The 15,749-nt window shown below is 33.3% G+C and overlaps 4 protein-coding genes across 5 annotated transcripts; 1 reads left to right on the top strand and 3 right to left on the bottom strand.

The window, feature by feature from the left end:
* Positions 1 to 209: 209 nt before the first annotated feature.
* On the bottom strand, positions 210 to 2,997 carry LOC9322684 (galactinol synthase 7). The gene is made up of 4 exons (XM_002886572.2): positions 2,509 to 2,997; positions 1,808 to 2,131; positions 1,555 to 1,689; positions 210 to 560 (listed from the first exon to the last, which is right to left on the bottom strand). Exons 1-4 carry the CDS (start codon positions 2,824 to 2,826, stop codon positions 345 to 347), a joined length of 993 nt encoding a protein of 330 aa, XP_002886618.1. The 5' UTR covers positions 2,827 to 2,997; the 3' UTR covers positions 210 to 344.
* Positions 2,998 to 6,506: 3,509 nt separating this feature from the next.
* LOC9324206 (protein NRT1/ PTR FAMILY 4.2) lies at positions 6,507 to 8,528 on the bottom strand. Its single transcript, XM_002886571.2, has 4 exons — positions 8,395 to 8,528; positions 8,086 to 8,303; positions 7,513 to 8,006; positions 6,507 to 7,350 (listed from the first exon to the last, which is right to left on the bottom strand). Exons 1-4 carry the CDS (start codon positions 8,492 to 8,494, stop codon positions 6,624 to 6,626), a joined length of 1,539 nt encoding a protein of 512 aa, XP_002886617.1. The 5' UTR covers positions 8,495 to 8,528; the 3' UTR covers positions 6,507 to 6,623.
* A 668-nt stretch (positions 8,529 to 9,196) lies between these two features.
* LOC9322683 (type 2 DNA topoisomerase 6 subunit B-like) lies at positions 9,197 to 12,708 on the top strand. The gene is given in 13 exon segments (XM_021035554.1): positions 9,197 to 9,344; positions 9,460 to 9,568; positions 9,667 to 9,750; positions 9,832 to 9,858; positions 10,070 to 10,178; positions 10,281 to 10,356; positions 10,857 to 10,877; positions 11,015 to 11,211; positions 11,338 to 11,482; positions 11,558 to 11,872; positions 11,966 to 12,236; positions 12,521 to 12,567; positions 12,569 to 12,708. Coding segments are annotated over 13 exon segments (1,560 nt in total). The 5' UTR covers positions 9,197 to 9,230; the 3' UTR covers positions 12,614 to 12,708.
* Positions 12,637 to 14,347, bottom strand: LOC9322682 (galactinol synthase 4). Of its 2 annotated transcripts, XR_002334101.1 has the most exons (5): positions 13,855 to 14,347; positions 13,451 to 13,774; positions 13,220 to 13,354; positions 12,857 to 13,128; positions 12,637 to 12,809 (listed from the first exon to the last, which is right to left on the bottom strand). XR_002334101.1 is itself a non-coding variant. In XM_021035555.1 (4 exons), exons 1-4 carry the CDS (start codon positions 14,179 to 14,181, stop codon positions 12,910 to 12,912), a joined length of 1,005 nt encoding a protein of 334 aa, XP_020891214.1. In that variant the 5' UTR covers positions 14,182 to 14,346; the 3' UTR covers positions 12,648 to 12,909. The 2 variants fall into 2 exon arrangements, 1 of the variants encoding a protein (XP_020891214.1); XM_021035555.1 differs by having other exon boundaries at positions 12,648 to 13,128; positions 13,855 to 14,346.
* Between the last annotated feature and the right edge of the window lie 1,402 nt (positions 14,348 to 15,749).

Here is a 15,749-nt window from a genome sequence, read left to right as displayed (position 1 = left end):
GTGACACTTTGACCCAAAAAAAAATATAATATGTAACACTATATATATTGATTCTCATGCATGGTAGGTGCCATCACCTTATATAATATTGTATCTTTTTTTCTTCTTTCTTTTGTATTCAACTTTTTAGGATTCAAATCCCTTTCTTTATACTGTTCAATTGAGCAGATAACCATACAAATAAGTTATCTTTGTTTGAAATAAGTAATTATTGGGGGTTGCAAATAGTAATTTAACCAAATTTTAAAAATTCAAACAACACCAAAACAAATACAAAAATGAGAACAAAAACACACCAACTTGCTTCAAACATACATTCTTGTGGTACTTGTGTTTCAGATTTCTCAAGCTGCAGAAGGTGCAGCAGGAGAGTAGGAAAGTGGTGCTTCCGAAGCTATAATTGTTGATTTCGAAAGGGTTGCTTCCAAATCTGCAGGGTTTTTCGGTTTGAAATCAAGAGACTCGTCGTTATAGATATCCCACCATTTCCTAATTAACATCTTGACGTCTTCCCTGTCCATGTTAGGTTCTTCTCCTGTGTACCTCCATGGCTTGGATCCCTATCATTTTCATTTCACCATTAACCGTCAATAGATGTTAAAATGCAAGAGAAAGCATTGGCAAAATTATCATCATGTTCATACAAAAAAAAAGAAAAGAAAACCTCATGTCCAATTTTAAACGTAAATGCATTCTCATATAGGACGATACTTTAATTTATGAAGAGAAAACCGAAACTTTGGAATAAAGTAAAATATTAACTCATATTTCTTTCGTTTCACAAAAGCTATATTTTGAAAAAAAAAATCATTTTAATCTTATTTATGTAACGTAGTAATAAGAGAGACTGTATTGTTTAGTGTAAAATTATGCTCTCTTTAACCGAGCTTTGTGGCCTAGTGGTAAAAGGGTAACAGTTGTGACTTCCGCCACCAGGGTTCGAGGCACGGCAACTGGCAGGTTTACATAGGGGAATTGCCTTCCTCGTGGAATTAGTCCTTGGGCCTAGGAAGTCTTTGGGAGACCCACGGTTATTCAAAAAAAACAAAAAACAAAATTATGCTCTTTGTGAAACATAAGGAGTACTATTTGCAACAAAAACACAAACATCATTTAATAAACAAAACTCAATCATCAAAAAAAAATAACACTCACGACTGCAGTTGATCTTTAGCTTTTAAACTCTTCTTTGATTATATATTTTTAATATTGTGAAAATAAATATATGCATAAAAAGTGAGAACATTCTATGTTTTGAATTAAACAAAATAAAAACTAGAAAACATCATATTTTTTAGAGTAACATTTTACAAAAGATAACTATACACTTTTTGTTAATTATGTTCATGTCTTATCATGAGGACATTATTTTTTGTCAAAGGTTTTTAATACTTGAGTTATTGTAAGCACGTCTCTTTACAGGTTTTATTTCATCTTCTACGAGGTAATAGAACCACTAATGGTTTTATTATTGATCACAAATGTCATTTAGTGAAATCCCACAAATGTCATTTACCAGTTTCCCATCCTTAGGGCTTAAGAAAATGTACTTACAGGTGGACAGTAATGAACAACTTTGACTCTCTCCAAGTCAACATTCCCAGGATGGCGCCAAAGCACAGAAAGAATCAGGTTGTAAACCGGAGAGACCGGTTTAAAAACTTTCTCAAAGAACATATTGAGAAAATCCTGCCAAAATCCAACAGAAAATACCAAAATCATAAATCAAAAAACGATTTGGAATATTATATAAATCGAAACCCTAATTTACTTATCAACAAAATTGATGCATATATATGTCACTCACTTGCTCCGCAAATGGTGTAGGCGGTGTGATCTGGAGGGTATGAAGGAGACTCTCATACGTCAAAGGATTAGGCTCAAAGACAAACATACCAGCATTGAAGTATGGAGGAGGACGAGCAGATTTCATTTCGGCCGGCCACATGACCTTCTCTGGACAATATTGACAATAACCGATCGAGTAGAGAGGAGTGTAACTCCATATTTTCTCACAGAAACAACTCAACACGCCATGTACATAGCCATCTTCCAAATCGAAGAGGTCATCGATATTGTCAAAGACTTGAATATCTCCATCTAAGTAAACCATCTTGTTGTACTCTTCAAACTACAAGATTATAAGTCCCATTATTAATACACCTATTAGAATAATATGCATATATAGTTAACCTTTGTTAAAAAATTTGCATCAAAAATATAAAATGACGTTCTTTGTAAAACAATAACCAAATCCTATAACATAAGGGAGGGAATATAATTTTATAGTCTAAATTCAAACGCAAATATCTTTCAGTTTCAAAATTCTTATAAAATACTTTTGTAAACTGTAGAAGCTATAACCTGAAATAAAAATTTACAAGAAACTATTACCAATACACAATGTTTATATATTTTAGCAACAAACAAATAATATTTATATACACATTCTTCAAAGATAACAAACCGAGGCTCTCGTTGTCATGAAGTCTATATATATATACTTACGTTCCAAATTCGCAGTTTGGAGTAGTTAATAACGTAATAAGCCCTTGCGTATGCATCTTGGCTATCTGGAGGATGAACAGGCTCGATCTCACGTACAACGCAGCCTTGAGACCTCAAGATCTCTCTATGTTCCTCAGGCACATCAGGTAACGTAGCAACAACAAGAGGATACGCACTTTTGACTTTCCGCAAACCCTTTGCTAATCCCACCACTCCCTTCACGTAGTCTCCATTTCCTGCCAAAAACGTCACGTATGCTCTCTTCTTATGAGCCTTCTCGGATGCATGGATCATGTCCACATGAGTTTCAGGGGCCATTTTGATCAAAAGGAAAATGTAGAGGTGGGTTTTCAAATAAAAGCAGGAGGATAGTTCTGATGAAGAATGAGAATATGCCAACTTGGTCACTTGGGCTCTTGGCTTTGTAGAAGTTTATTTGAAAACTACCACAAACGTTTTGATTATATAAGCGTAGAAAGAGATAGGTAGATCCCAGGAAATTTTAACTACGGTTTATTAACATTGTAACTTTTAATTAAGTAACATAATGAAGTAAACTTTCATTATGTTCTGATTGCTTATGAGTTAAACGATATAATTATTTTTCATTTTTTCTCATGAATTATATTACACTTACATTTTTTTTTCCCTAGAACTCACATGCATTAAACATTTTCTTTTTTCGCATGCACTAAACATGATTCGAAGTAAAACCCAAATTGTGACATCATAGAGCACCAATGGACTATGACATTAGATTTTTCATTTTTATTTTTCACTAATTTATAATTAATTATGGAGTATGACATAAAATCTATAACAAATAAAAAAGATAATGGAATCGTGAATAGTCCAGTTTAAAAACAACGTTTCTAAATGAAGATAAAACCATAAAATATAGATTTCTTCCTAGTTTGATGATCTGCATACAGTATTTCGTATGTAAATTTTGTAGTTTGAATAAAAAAATTCTTTTTTTTTTCTTATTTCTTATGAGGTACATGAACATGATACAGCGAAATTGTTTTTTTTTTTTTTTTTAAATCTAATATTAAATTATATTCAAAAGAAAAATAAGATCGTTTTTACAACTTGTGCAACGGGTATTTGAAAAAAGAAGTTTAGAATAACTTGGTAGAGAAAGATCTTAAACACGAGCTCTTATCCATGCTTGGTAGGCTGTTTCATATCGGCTATCTCCCTGTATGCGGATTGCCGAAATCCGGTTTCTGACTTGCTTAACAGTGATGTATAAATAATAATTGAATTTTCTACGGTATATAATATATACAATTTGCTCAAAAAAAAAAAAATAATATATACAATATAATACCGGTCGATGTAGAAATGAAAGGAACCCTTCTTTGCGTTTGGCTTAATCATGGGATGATGTAATTACGATATTTTATTTTTATCTCGGTGAGAAGGACTTTTAATTATACTTAAGCGGTACCTGCGTTCCATGAAGTGTTGAACTAAATATTGTAATTAACCATACCGTGTTTTTTTTTTGGTGAATTAACCATACCGTGTTGAAAATTCTTTTTGTAGATTAAGAAAAATAAAACCATTAAAACGAGACAGATAATTTATCTTGAATCACCTTCTTTTTTTTTTTTTTTTTTTTTTTTTGTAAACATCTTGAATCACCTTCATCAATATATTATACACTACAAATCAATTTTCTCAAACCCATTTAAATATTTAACTATGTAGTAAGATTTTTATTTTTTTTCTAGTTTCCCGTCAATTGTGATTATTTTACTAATTTAAATGTGGAAAACATCATACCGGTGTTCCAAAGCTTTTACGTTACTACTTTTTTTTATTAGCATGAGATTCATCGGTCTATTTGATTTAATTACTCTTCAACCGACGGACCAACTCTAGGCATGTTTCACAAAAAAAAAATAGTATAACCTAGTCAATGATCAATAAAGTATCGTTTTTTTTTATATATATACTATAACAATTGATACAAAAAAAAATCAAAAACACATGGTAAAGATTTGTAGAAAATTCCATTTAAACATTATAATTTAACCACCGGTCGTTATGAATAGGTCATCGCATAATATTAAAATACCAGCCTCTAGCTAGCATAAGTACTTAAATTTATATCTATACCTAAATTAATTTGTAATCCATTTTCCTATTCATAGATATACAAGTCCAATACAAGTCGTCCGAGTTTATTGGATTACCGTACTCGTATATATTTTTTATACGACCATGTTCTATACGAATTAAACAAAGTTATGGCATTTGATTTTGAACAAACATACATATAAAAACACATTTCCAAACTCTCTATATCACTTGACAATATTAAGACTTTGACTAGTAAGAAAATAACAACTCCGTCAAACAAAAATGGAGAAAATTCAACTAAAACCTTACTAGTGAAGAGGTAAATAAAGAAATTAAGAAAAAGTCACGAAGACATTTTCTGTAAATGAATTAGAACTCACTTTTTAAGACTTCCCCGATCAAGTGGAACTAGAAGTCAGCATTCTATTCTAATATCCAAGAGAAGAAATCAAGTGGAACAAGTCAGCGCACGACGAAGACAAAAGAATAGTGTGTCGCACGAATGATCACGTGACTTCCACAACCCTTTATCGAAGAAAAAATTAAAAGACATATTTTTTGTTAGTAAACCAATGAGAAATTTTCAATAAGTCGTGAATAATTTTCAATAAACCCATTTATGGTTTTCTATAGTTATTATATGGTTGATTGGTTTGATTGATTTGTGTTCCATGTTATTTGTTTATGATAGTATAAGGGTTTGATTGGTTCTCTTATTACGGCAGTTGCGGTTGATAGCGTTTAAAGTCAATCGTTTTAAACTGTTCTGGACCGTTTTATACCATTCAAAATCGTTGAATTTCAAAAATTTATTTCCGCAAACGTTTGCGGTTGTATATATATATATATATATTAACATTAATTCTCAAAACTCTAATGTTTAATGGTTTAAGCTTTAAAAAAATAGATTTTATTTCTCTAAAAGTTTAATTTGAATTTTTGAAATTTAAGTGTTGGATTATAGCTTTGAGGATAATAAATAAATTCTTGGGTTAGAGCTTTAGTGTTTTATGGTTAAGAAAATGACTAGATTTAAAACTATTAGGGTTAAGTTCTTAAAAATATCTTGATTGTTCTAGAACAAAATAAAAAGTAATTAGTAGAGATTTAAATTTATAAGTAAATTGTTTAAAAATATATATTTTTAAATGTAAAGGTTATATGTATGTAGATGATTTTAAATATTAGAGATAATTGTTTGTCACATTTTGAATAAAACATACGATTTTCCTACAAAAGAAATTAGTAGGAAACATTCCTACCAATGTCGTACGAATTTCTTTTGGTATAGTCTTCGTAGAAAATTGGAATGAACTGATTTTACTAATTTCCTACGAAATTCCTACCACGTATTTTCTCATCAAACTCCTTCCAATTTCCTACAAAATTCCATACGATCATATACTTTGTAAGAATTTCGTAGAAAATTTTCTACGACTTTCTTACGATTACGTTTCATAGAAATTTTCTACCATTTTTCTATGACACCTGTTTTTTTTGTAAGAAAGTCGTAAATATGTGGTAGGAAATATGTCCTACCAAAAAGTTGGTAGGAAAATTAGTAGGATTATACAATGTTTTTTTTGTAGAATTAATTAAACTTATTTTTGTTTTTTTATATTAGGTGGCAGATTGGTTAGAAAAAGAAAGAGCGAATAAAATGGTTCACTCCTAGAAATGAATCAAAGATTGTTCATATTTGACAGCGGAATGCTAGCAGTTTATGGCCTAGTGATTATGTGGTTGAAAACAAAAAAATAATTTTAATGTTCACTTTCAATTTGAGAATTAAAAGTTTTGAAATTAAAGTAAGAGCCATTTTTTTAGTCTATGTTTATTTTTTAGTCTTCTATTGAACCCTTGAACACAAGAAATCTTAGTACCGGTTAATTACCCTATTTGGTCGAGCAAGATATTTGCGTACGAATAAGTCATAATCTAAAAGCAACTCTAGTTCTCTACTTGTTGATTTCTATGCCAACAATACAAGCAACTTCAGATCCATATAATACATATTCATTTTCTTAATATCTCTTTGCCGAGAAAATATAGTTAAGAAGATTAAGAGTATTAAGAACACATACAAGCACATAAAACAGATCAAGTCTGGATTTGTTCAGATCTTCTCCACCTAACCATTGATGGCCAAGCCAGCCCGAGACTGCATTGGTGATGGCCACAAGAAGTGAGCTAAGGAAAAAACCCATTGCAATGGAGCACCACCCCAATGCTATGCTCATACTCTTCATACTCGCTGGAGCTTCTCTATAGAAAAACTCTTGCATCCCTCCCAAGGTCAATATATCCGAGAAACTTAGCATGAGATACTGAAACATTAGCCAGAAAACAGAGATTCTAACGTCATTTTGAACCGCCTCGTGTTTCCTCTTGGCCTCAACAATGGCTGCAACCGCCATTGAAATAGAGGAGAGGGTCAAGCCGAGTCCAATTCGTTTCAAAGAGAAGCTTGATGTTCTGTTGATACTTTTCCCGAAGAGTTCATATAAGGATATGAAAGCGAGAATGAAGATGATTGAGATGACATTGAGGGAAGGTACGGGAATCTCCATTGAAGAAGAGATTTTTCTGCTCATGGTCATGCCTTGTTGTACGGTGAAGGTCAGTAATTGTGCCACACAAGTATTCATGACAATCGTGCTAAAAAAGATTGGTAGGAGACCGATAAATGTTCTTGTTTCTTCGACTTGTGTTGCTGAGATGTTTTTGTTCAACAATGCTTTATCTAAACACCTAAAAAGAAAAATATTAGGTTCACAAAATAATCAAATCTCCGAAATAAAATTATAGCCTTGGTAATTAGTACTGTTTGTTAGTTTTTTTAGTTAGAACTAGGTTTCTGAGCCAGCACATCACATAATACAAAAACAGAACATGTAGTTTTAGAAGACTTACTTTAACTTGTTGTGGTGATGAATATTGTTGTCAGTAAATGTGAGGCTTTGCATCATCTCTACATCCAAAACAGAACCATTGCGATACCTTGCGGCAGAAATAAACACATTTGCAATCCTTGTCAAGGGACTTCCACTAGGACGTTTCAATCGATACAAAGGTAATCCTAGTGCAAAAATACATAGCGCAATCGCTAGAAGCACAATTGATATATTGAAAAGCTCTTTGATCCAAGCCATAACGGTTATAGCCATGAGCCATCCAAAGCAGACAAAGAAGTAGTACCAATTGAAGAATTTCGAGATCTCTCTTTGGTGTCTACTATCAAACTGATCACCTCCGTGTGCAAGCAACGAGGGCCTAGTACCGCCCGTACCAAAGGCGAACAAATAAAGTCCCGTGAAAAGAACCGTTGATTGAAGAGTTGATGGTGTATTATTTCCCTCAGGTTGTAGATTAGGGTAATGAGCTTGAAATGTCAACACAAGCAAACCCTATCAAAAGGATTAAGCTTCTAATTAAGTTAATTGGTTTACTTCATTTTCAGATACAAATCTTGATCGAGTATATTACCAATATTTCAATGGAACAGAAGATGATGAAAGTTGTGGAGCGAGTGACGAACGAGTCAGTCACGAAACCACCAAAGAGAGTGAGCAAATAAGATGTTCCAATGAAATTGGTCACCATGTTTGCTGCTTTGGCTGGTGAGTAATGCATTGATTTCATGAAATATAACACCATGTTGTTTCCAATAGCTATGGACACCATGATCTCCAGTAGCTCCACAACTAAATTTACACTCACCAAAATATATATAATACATCTTTTAAAGCATTAGTATTCAAAAAAGATGTTTTAAGTTTAAAGAAAAGGGTTTACCATAAGCAATAGAAGCAGCTCTAATCCCACCATGTTTGCCAGGGATTGTATCTCTTCCTCTCCAATCTATAAATTTTTCTTCCAATATCTCATTTTCCATCGTTAATCAACTAGACTTTTATGTGTTCTTAATTTCTGTTGAAGATGTGGTTTATATAGGTTCGAATATACTTCTTTATATTGTAACATAACATTTACATCTCAAACTATTTTGAATGACATTTATATATATAAGAACGAAAATATAGATTATTTCTAAAATGTTTGAGATACGAGATTTATCTCATATTGCCAAATGTCAGGTTATCTTATCTTATGATATGGACAATCTACATCCATTTGTATAGGGCATGTATCTACACATATTAGTTTAATGTATCAAATAACAATGTTTGATTTCATTTTCATAGGATTTATCTTTTTATTTTACACACTGAATAGATGGCATGAGACATAATGTTATTTAATCTTTTATTTTAAATATTTTCTCCATGTTTTTTTCTAATTTATTTGTTGGCTTTTTTCATCCATTTTTTCAAAATAAAAGTATTACTATCAAATTGTACTTAGAAAAATTGAGTAATTATTTCATTATATAACTTTAAATATCCTATCAAAGTGTTAAACATTAATCTAAATTAATTTCATCAGATTTGAGCTTATCTGGTAATAACACATTAAATAAAATTATATCTTATAGTTTAATTACTTTTTTTTTTGAACATAATTTAATAAAGTCTTATATCCAAATAATGATGAATTATAAATCATTTTGGTTTCCTTTTATTTATTTTGACACTACTTGTAGAGTGACAGTAAAGGGTGGAGGACCTGCCATGGAAACTATAAGGGGACTCAGATTTCAAAAATTTGGCGATAGGCGGGACAATTTCGAAAGCGGAGGACCTGCCATGGAAACCACCGCTCCGGTTCCGAAGCTTCTTCTACAAGTAAGTCACCGATCATCTTCACCACTCTCTGATCAATCATTCTCCGTTTTCACAGTTTTCGATAGATTTTTCTCTTTTTAAAATTTTCTGTCCTGAGAAATTCGAATTTCTGCAGTTAATATCATCTGCTTTTCAAAGATGCCGTTTATCAGAAGATCTCTGTAGATTATCAGTTCTTCTTGACCAATCTACAAACAATGATCCTCCGATTACATGTATTTCGAGTAATTTCACTCTCTTTGGCCCTAATTTTGTTTTCGATTCTGCGTCACTTCCATCGCTAAATTGGTCGCATTATCTATCTATTTGATGCTGTGTATAGTTGCGGATACGGGAATTGGATGCAATTTGGAGGAATTTCAGATTTTGAGGTGCCCTAGAGAATTCAATGGAGCCAAGATTTGGGGTCAGTACATTATTAGCAACTTGAGTATTCGATTATTGATTCGTTAAAGCGATTCTGATTGTGGATAATGATGTGATGCAGATGGGTTACTCTCCGTCAAAACGACTTGTAAGTTTTGCTATAAACCTAAAAGCTTTCTTATGGTTTCAAATGCTTTAATTTTGTCCTGCATTTGCTTATAAGTTCTCAATGGAGAAACATATCTTGATTTTCTTGCTGGGTTATATGATTGATTTGTTAGTTGTCTAGATTAAGTTCGAGTCCACGAAGCTGAGTAACTTGTTATTGTTCTTCCTCCACTGTGATCATGGAAATGCAGGCTTTACTGACGATGAGGTATACTATTATCATATAAATCTTGATGAGTATATTGCAAACAAACGACTGAAAAGACAACCTTCTCAGGCTAAGAATGGTGCAAAGTTTAGGTGTGCAAATTCCTCAGTTTATATTATTTCTTTACTAATTGTTAAGCCACTGTGAGTGCCTTGATTTTGTTATATATTCGGGGTTTTTTTTTTTGTTTTCAGTGGGACGGAAGTATCCCTGACTGTTTTTGGAAGTATGGATGTTCTCGTGGCACCGATAATTGGCTTCTTTCAAAAGGTCTTCCCTTCTGTTCTGCATCCTTGATTCTCTTTAAGCTGCTTATTTTCATCTGAATTCAAGTATACTTATTGGTAGTTAGTGTTCAGAATATGAGAAAACGTGACCGTAGAAACAACATTTCAAAAACACTGCTAACAACTTGTTATAGAACCAAGATAAAGAGCAAACATATCCCATCTTTAAGGGAGGAAGAGCGGTTCTGAATTCCATTGGCGATATTGGTCAATTTGGGATGGCAGTTTATGTTTGAAGTCTTTGAAGGACGCTCTTTAGCTAACCAGTATCTAAGATACTGCTTTAATTAGGTCAATAAATGACTCAGTGCCATGTTTAGTGGTTATATTTAGCCTTTCGAACTTTTCATTTTGACAATCTTGCTTATCTTTTAAACTGGTATTGTCGGCCTTCTGGCACTATCACTTGAGTGTAGTCAGTTTTGTTTCCTCATGATTGCTTAATGAATCCTGTAATGATATTTCTATCCTGTTATCTTGCAGATGCTTGTTCTGCAGATACCTGTAAGTTCAAGTTTCTCCCTTGTGACAATTTTACAATTTCGTCTAGAAAGTTGTTTTCCCTTGTTAAACACATGATAATATAGTAACAGAACTAACAAATCATGGAACTAAAAAGCTGGTTCTTTTCTTCCTCTCAGAATGTCACAATGGATCTGATGGTTAAACAAGGGGATTCTCCTGGTAATCAAACTCAATATGTCTTTGCAGTGAACGCTGACAAAACTCCATGCTTTACTGCCTCCAATCTTGAACGGTTGAAGTCTGGTCTTGAGGACTATGTTTTAAGGCATGGAAACTGTTTGGATACGATGTGTGACTATTGCTTTTCGGATAGGTATATAAAATGTAACACCATTCTTGTTTCTGGCACACTTACGACTTAACTTAGTTCAGCTTAAGAATTCTCAGTCAATTCATTCCACAAGTTATGTCTGACAATTCTGGGTATATTTACTTTCAGAGAGCATCTGAAAGCTGGAAGTGGAACACTATGCCAGGAAGACAAACATAAGAGAGTTGGAGGGACGATGGAAGTGGTGATTGTGATAAGTGACTTGCTAGAGACAACTCAGCATTGCAGCAGATCCTGCGATGGAAAAACAGAGGTTTGTTTAGTCTCAAACTAATACTATTGAGATGTAACGTATGAGTGGCTGATCTAAAATGATGGATTTCCCCAGGTTTTATACTTTGACAATTTCTCACCTTCCCCTGTTCCACATTTGGCCTTGAGCGCATTGAAAAAGATTGACTGGAAAAATTATGGTTTGATCCTGGCGAATGTGAATGATCAAGATGGACATGTGTTTCTCGAGTGGGAAAATTTCCCTTCTTATGTTCAAATACAAATTTCCCTCCATTGGTATCACAATCAATATCCAGCAAGACAGAAGAATGGGCCTGGTATAAGTTTTTTGAAGAAAGGAATGAAAAATGCTTTGGATAATTTGAAGGCTAAACATGAGGGTTTTCTTCTAAGCTCACATGCTCGTAAGGTGATCTCTCGGTCTATCTCTTTTGTTGTTAGTGACAATCTCTTAAATTTATACAGGTTTGACCAAGATTTTGTTGTTGTTTATCTTTCTTAGATTTGCAGCTATGTCCCTGACCTTGCAAGATCAATAGCAGGCCTAATATTCTCCTCTACTGATTTGGACTTCCAAGGAGATTGCCTATCTGTTCTTGGATTTCAGACTCAAAAAGTTGAACGTGACACAGTCGAGGACTATATCCAGAGAAAGATCGTGACCGTTATAGGAATGAATGAGAGGAAACCTCAGAAAGACCAAGAAGCTGCTCCTTTTCTGTTTTTTGATGGCGAGTCTGAGACATCATTCTTTGAAGATGAGGAAGTAGAAGGTGAGTATTACTCTAGCTCTCTGGAATGATACATGTGCTTCTGACAACGGATACAGTAGATAGTAAAATTGTGAAATTATATGTTACGGATTTGCATCTGTTATTGCTTCCACGGTTCCACCTATGGTTACAAATTCTCATCGTTTTGGATAGACTTGTGTATAAAAGCTTTACATGATCTATGTTTAAGAATCTGCAAGCTGTTGTGTTCTTGAGATATAGTTTGTCCAAAGCCAGTAACACAATTTTGCATCACTTCTCTATTTGTTTTCAATCACATTCAGATCGAGAAAATTCCACGCATGAATATGATGCTACGGAAACTAAAATCAAGCTTTATACAGTTCAAATGTCTGGCCACTATGCTGCAGGAATAGTGAATAGGGCACTTTGTGATTAACAGGCTTAACATTAGTAGTATATTTTTTCTGTACAGCTTCACAGTGATATATGTTTCTGATCCGTACATAGATATAGCAATACAAATACTTCATTTCCTTAGTAATTTAACACCTTACACACTTTAGCAATACTATTTGAAAACCTCTCGGGTCGAGAAAAGGACTCACCAAGGTTTCTATTTCTGCTTATACTATTTCAAACTATGTATACAGATCAAAAGAAAACAGATAGAGGAACACACCAAGTCTTGTGCACTTCCCTGTAAGACATCTCAAGCAGCGGAAGGTGCTGGGAAGTAGGTAATTTCTGGTTCAAGTACCGAAGCTAGGATGCTCGATTTTGTAACGGTTTCTTCCACATCTGCAGGGATTATCGATTTGAAATCGAGAGATTCATCATTATAGACATCCCACCATTTATCAACTAACATCTTGATGTCTTCTCTGTCCATGTTAGCTTCTTCTCCTGTATACCTCCATGGCTTGGATCCCTGTCAATTTCATCATCAACATGTAAAGGAATCATGTTTCAGCAACAAGCTAAAGAGGTTCGGGTTTGAAAGCAAAGACAGAACTACTTACAGCTGCACAGTAGTGAACAACTTTGACTTTCTCCAGCTCCACGTTCTCTGGGTGACGCCAAAGCATAGCCAGAACCAGATTGTAAACTAGAGGGATCGGTTTGTACACTTTCTCAAAGAACATATTGAGAAAATCCTGTCCATCAAAGTTACAAAATCCGAAACTCATTAATATCAGGTCTTGATTTTGATTTTGGAGCATTGGAAAACCGATGAACTAATTGTTACTCACCTGTTCTGCAAACGGTGAAGGTGGTGTGATCTCCAGGGTCTGAAGGAGACTCTCGTAAGTCAAAGGACTAGGCTCAAACACAAACATACCGGCGTTGAAATACAGAGGAGGAGGTGGAGATTCCATATCTTCTGGCCACGTGACCTTATCCGGGCACTGTTGACAGTACCCAATTGAATACTGCAGCGAGTGGCTCCATGTTTTCTCACAGAAACAGTCCATCACGGCATGGAAATACCCATCAGGCAAATCGAAGAGTTCATCGATGTTTTCAAAGACTTGAATATCTGCATCAAGGTATATCATCTTGAGGTACTCTTCAAACTGCAAGAAGTTTCAAAGGTCAAAAACCACAAAGATCTTTTAACCACATATCTTAAAGTATATTTTTGTAAAGAACTTACGTTCCAAATACGAAGCTTTGAGTAGTTGAGAACATAGTAAGCCATGGCAAACTCAACTTGGTTTTCTGGAGGATAAACAGGCTCGATCTCGCGCAGGATACAGCCTTGAGACCTCAAGATCTCTCTATGTTCCTCAGGCACATCAGGTAACATAGCAACAACAAGAGGATAAGCACTTTTGACCTTACGCAAACCCTTTGCTAATCCCACCACTCCCTTCACGTAGTCTCCATTTCCTGCCAAAAACGTCACATAAGCTCTCTTTGGGGGTGCTTGATGCGCCTTTTCGGATAAGTAGATTGAGTTTACGGGAATCTGAGGGGCCATTTTGTGCAAAGTAAAAGTATTGGGGTGGGTTTTTGAGAAGATAATTGAAAAGTTTTCTTGAGTGTTTGAGAAGTAAATGAACAATTTGGTCTCCAAGGATATGTAAACTTTTAGTTACTTTGGTCTTTGGCTTGTGAGTAGTTTCTACGAAGGCTTCCACAACGTTCGATTAAATAGGCGTAGCACAAAGGGTAAATCCGGAACAAATTAATTAATGAATATATTACTTTTCTTTTTTCGATATTGTTTTCTATTAATTGCTATTTATATAAGTTTTACATTTCAAATATGAAAATCAACCTTTGGCTTTTTTTCGTGGGTGATGTAACTAGCGAAATGAAAGGTCAAATATAGCTTAAGAAAAATTCTTGACGTATAGAGAAAGATTGCGATGAATTTTTTTTTTTTTTTTTTTTTTTTCATATTTCATGAATTTTAAATTTTAAAACTGATTATTGGCAAAAAAAAAAATTAAAACTGATTGCTTAGCACGTAAAAACTTGAATTCAAGTTCACAATTTCTTCCTGTGTGTATATGTTCCGATTTATGATCCATTTTAATTAATAGTATTTGGATGGCAATAACAAAAAGAAAAGTTTAAAAGAAATTTAAAAAGTTAAAAGTGAAAAAGGTAGAATTAAAAAAAATATCGAGAAATTTGTAAAAATCGTTTTCGTAGATTAAGAAAATATTTTAACGAAAAGGCAAAAGGGGTGATAATATAATAAGATTGGAAGACGACCATGAATTCCTCGTGGAAGGTCGTTAAGGCTCCAAGGATGTGGCATGCGTGTGTAATTATGTTTTCAGACGTTAGAACAATTATGAATTATACGAATTTATTATTATTAAATAGGTGAACTTATTTAGATACAAGTCTATAATCGATAACCATTTAATTATAAATTATTTCGCATTCTTTTTTTTTTTTTGATAAAATTTCTTTCGCATTCTTTTTTTATTCAACTTCTGTTTTACAAAATTAAATAATATAAGTTTAGTATTATAAACAGAAATTTTGATGATTAATGTATTAAAAGAAAAACTCACGTGTTCATAACGTATAATACACCCACGTACAAATATTATATATACGTACATTCACATATATAAAGTTCATGTATCTCTAGACTCTGACTAAACCATCTTTACGAAAATATTTTTGTGCATACTACAACTCATGTAAATGTTTTATTAGTGTATATAAAAAATAATATACTAATATATTCCCAAAGGGTACTACATAAGAAAAAAAACATTCAAGAAAGTCTTGGTATAAAAATGCACAAAAAAAAAAATTACAAACAAAAAGAGAGTTTCGGTTTAGATAAACAATATAACATGAGAATAAGATATAACGACGGAAGTACAACAAAGTAAAATGGTAATTCACTACGGTCTACGGTAAAAGTGTTTTATCAAAATTTAATTTATTTCAAATAAGGAAGAAAGCGGAGAAAAATATAAATTAAATAAAAATATTTTTTAATTTCTTTTTCTTGATGAATGTTAATTTATTCAAATAAAAACCAAAATTACATAATATGCATGCATCCCTTCATCTTAA

This window comes from Arabidopsis lyrata (assembly GCF_000004255.2).
Source record: "Arabidopsis lyrata subsp. lyrata unplaced genomic scaffold ARALYscaffold_2, whole genome shotgun sequence".
Classification (NCBI taxonomy): domain Eukaryota; kingdom Viridiplantae; phylum Streptophyta; class Magnoliopsida; order Brassicales; family Brassicaceae; genus Arabidopsis; species Arabidopsis lyrata.
Note: the sequence above shows the minus strand (reverse complement) of the source record. Positions and strands in the feature narration are given on the sequence as shown.

Coding starts and splice junctions, on each gene's coding strand:
- LOC9322684 (XM_002886572.2), bottom strand. CDS start 2,826: ATGGCCCCTGAAACTCATGTGGACATGATCCATGCATCCGAGAAGGCT. Junction 1,690..1,807: donor CTACACCATTTGCGGAGCAA/GTGAGTGACATA, acceptor GGATTTTGGCAG/GATTTTCTCAATATGTTCTT. Junction 561..1,554: donor TTGTTCATTACTGTCCACCT/GTAAGTACATTT, acceptor TGAAAATGATAG/GGATCCAAGCCATGGAGGTA.
- LOC9322682 (XM_021035555.1), bottom strand. CDS start 14,181: ATGGCCCCTCAGATTCCCGTAAACTCAATCTACTTATCCGAAAAGGCG. Junction 13,355..13,450: donor CTTCACCGTTTGCAGAACAG/GTGAGTAACAAT, acceptor TTTGATGGACAG/GATTTTCTCAATATGTTCTT. Junction 13,129..13,219: donor TTGTTCACTACTGTGCAGCT/GTAAGTAGTTCT, acceptor TGAAATTGACAG/GGATCCAAGCCATGGAGGTA.
- LOC9324206 (XM_002886571.2), bottom strand. CDS start 8,494: ATGGAAAATGAGATATTGGAAGAAAAATTTATAGATTGGAGAGGAAGA. Junction 8,304..8,394: donor AGCTGCTTCTATTGCTTATG/GTAAACCCTTTT, acceptor GTGTAAATTTAG/TTGTGGAGCTACTGGAGATC. Junction 8,007..8,085: donor TCTGTTCCATTGAAATATTG/GTAATATACTCG, acceptor TCCTTTTGATAG/GGTTTGCTTGTGTTGACATT.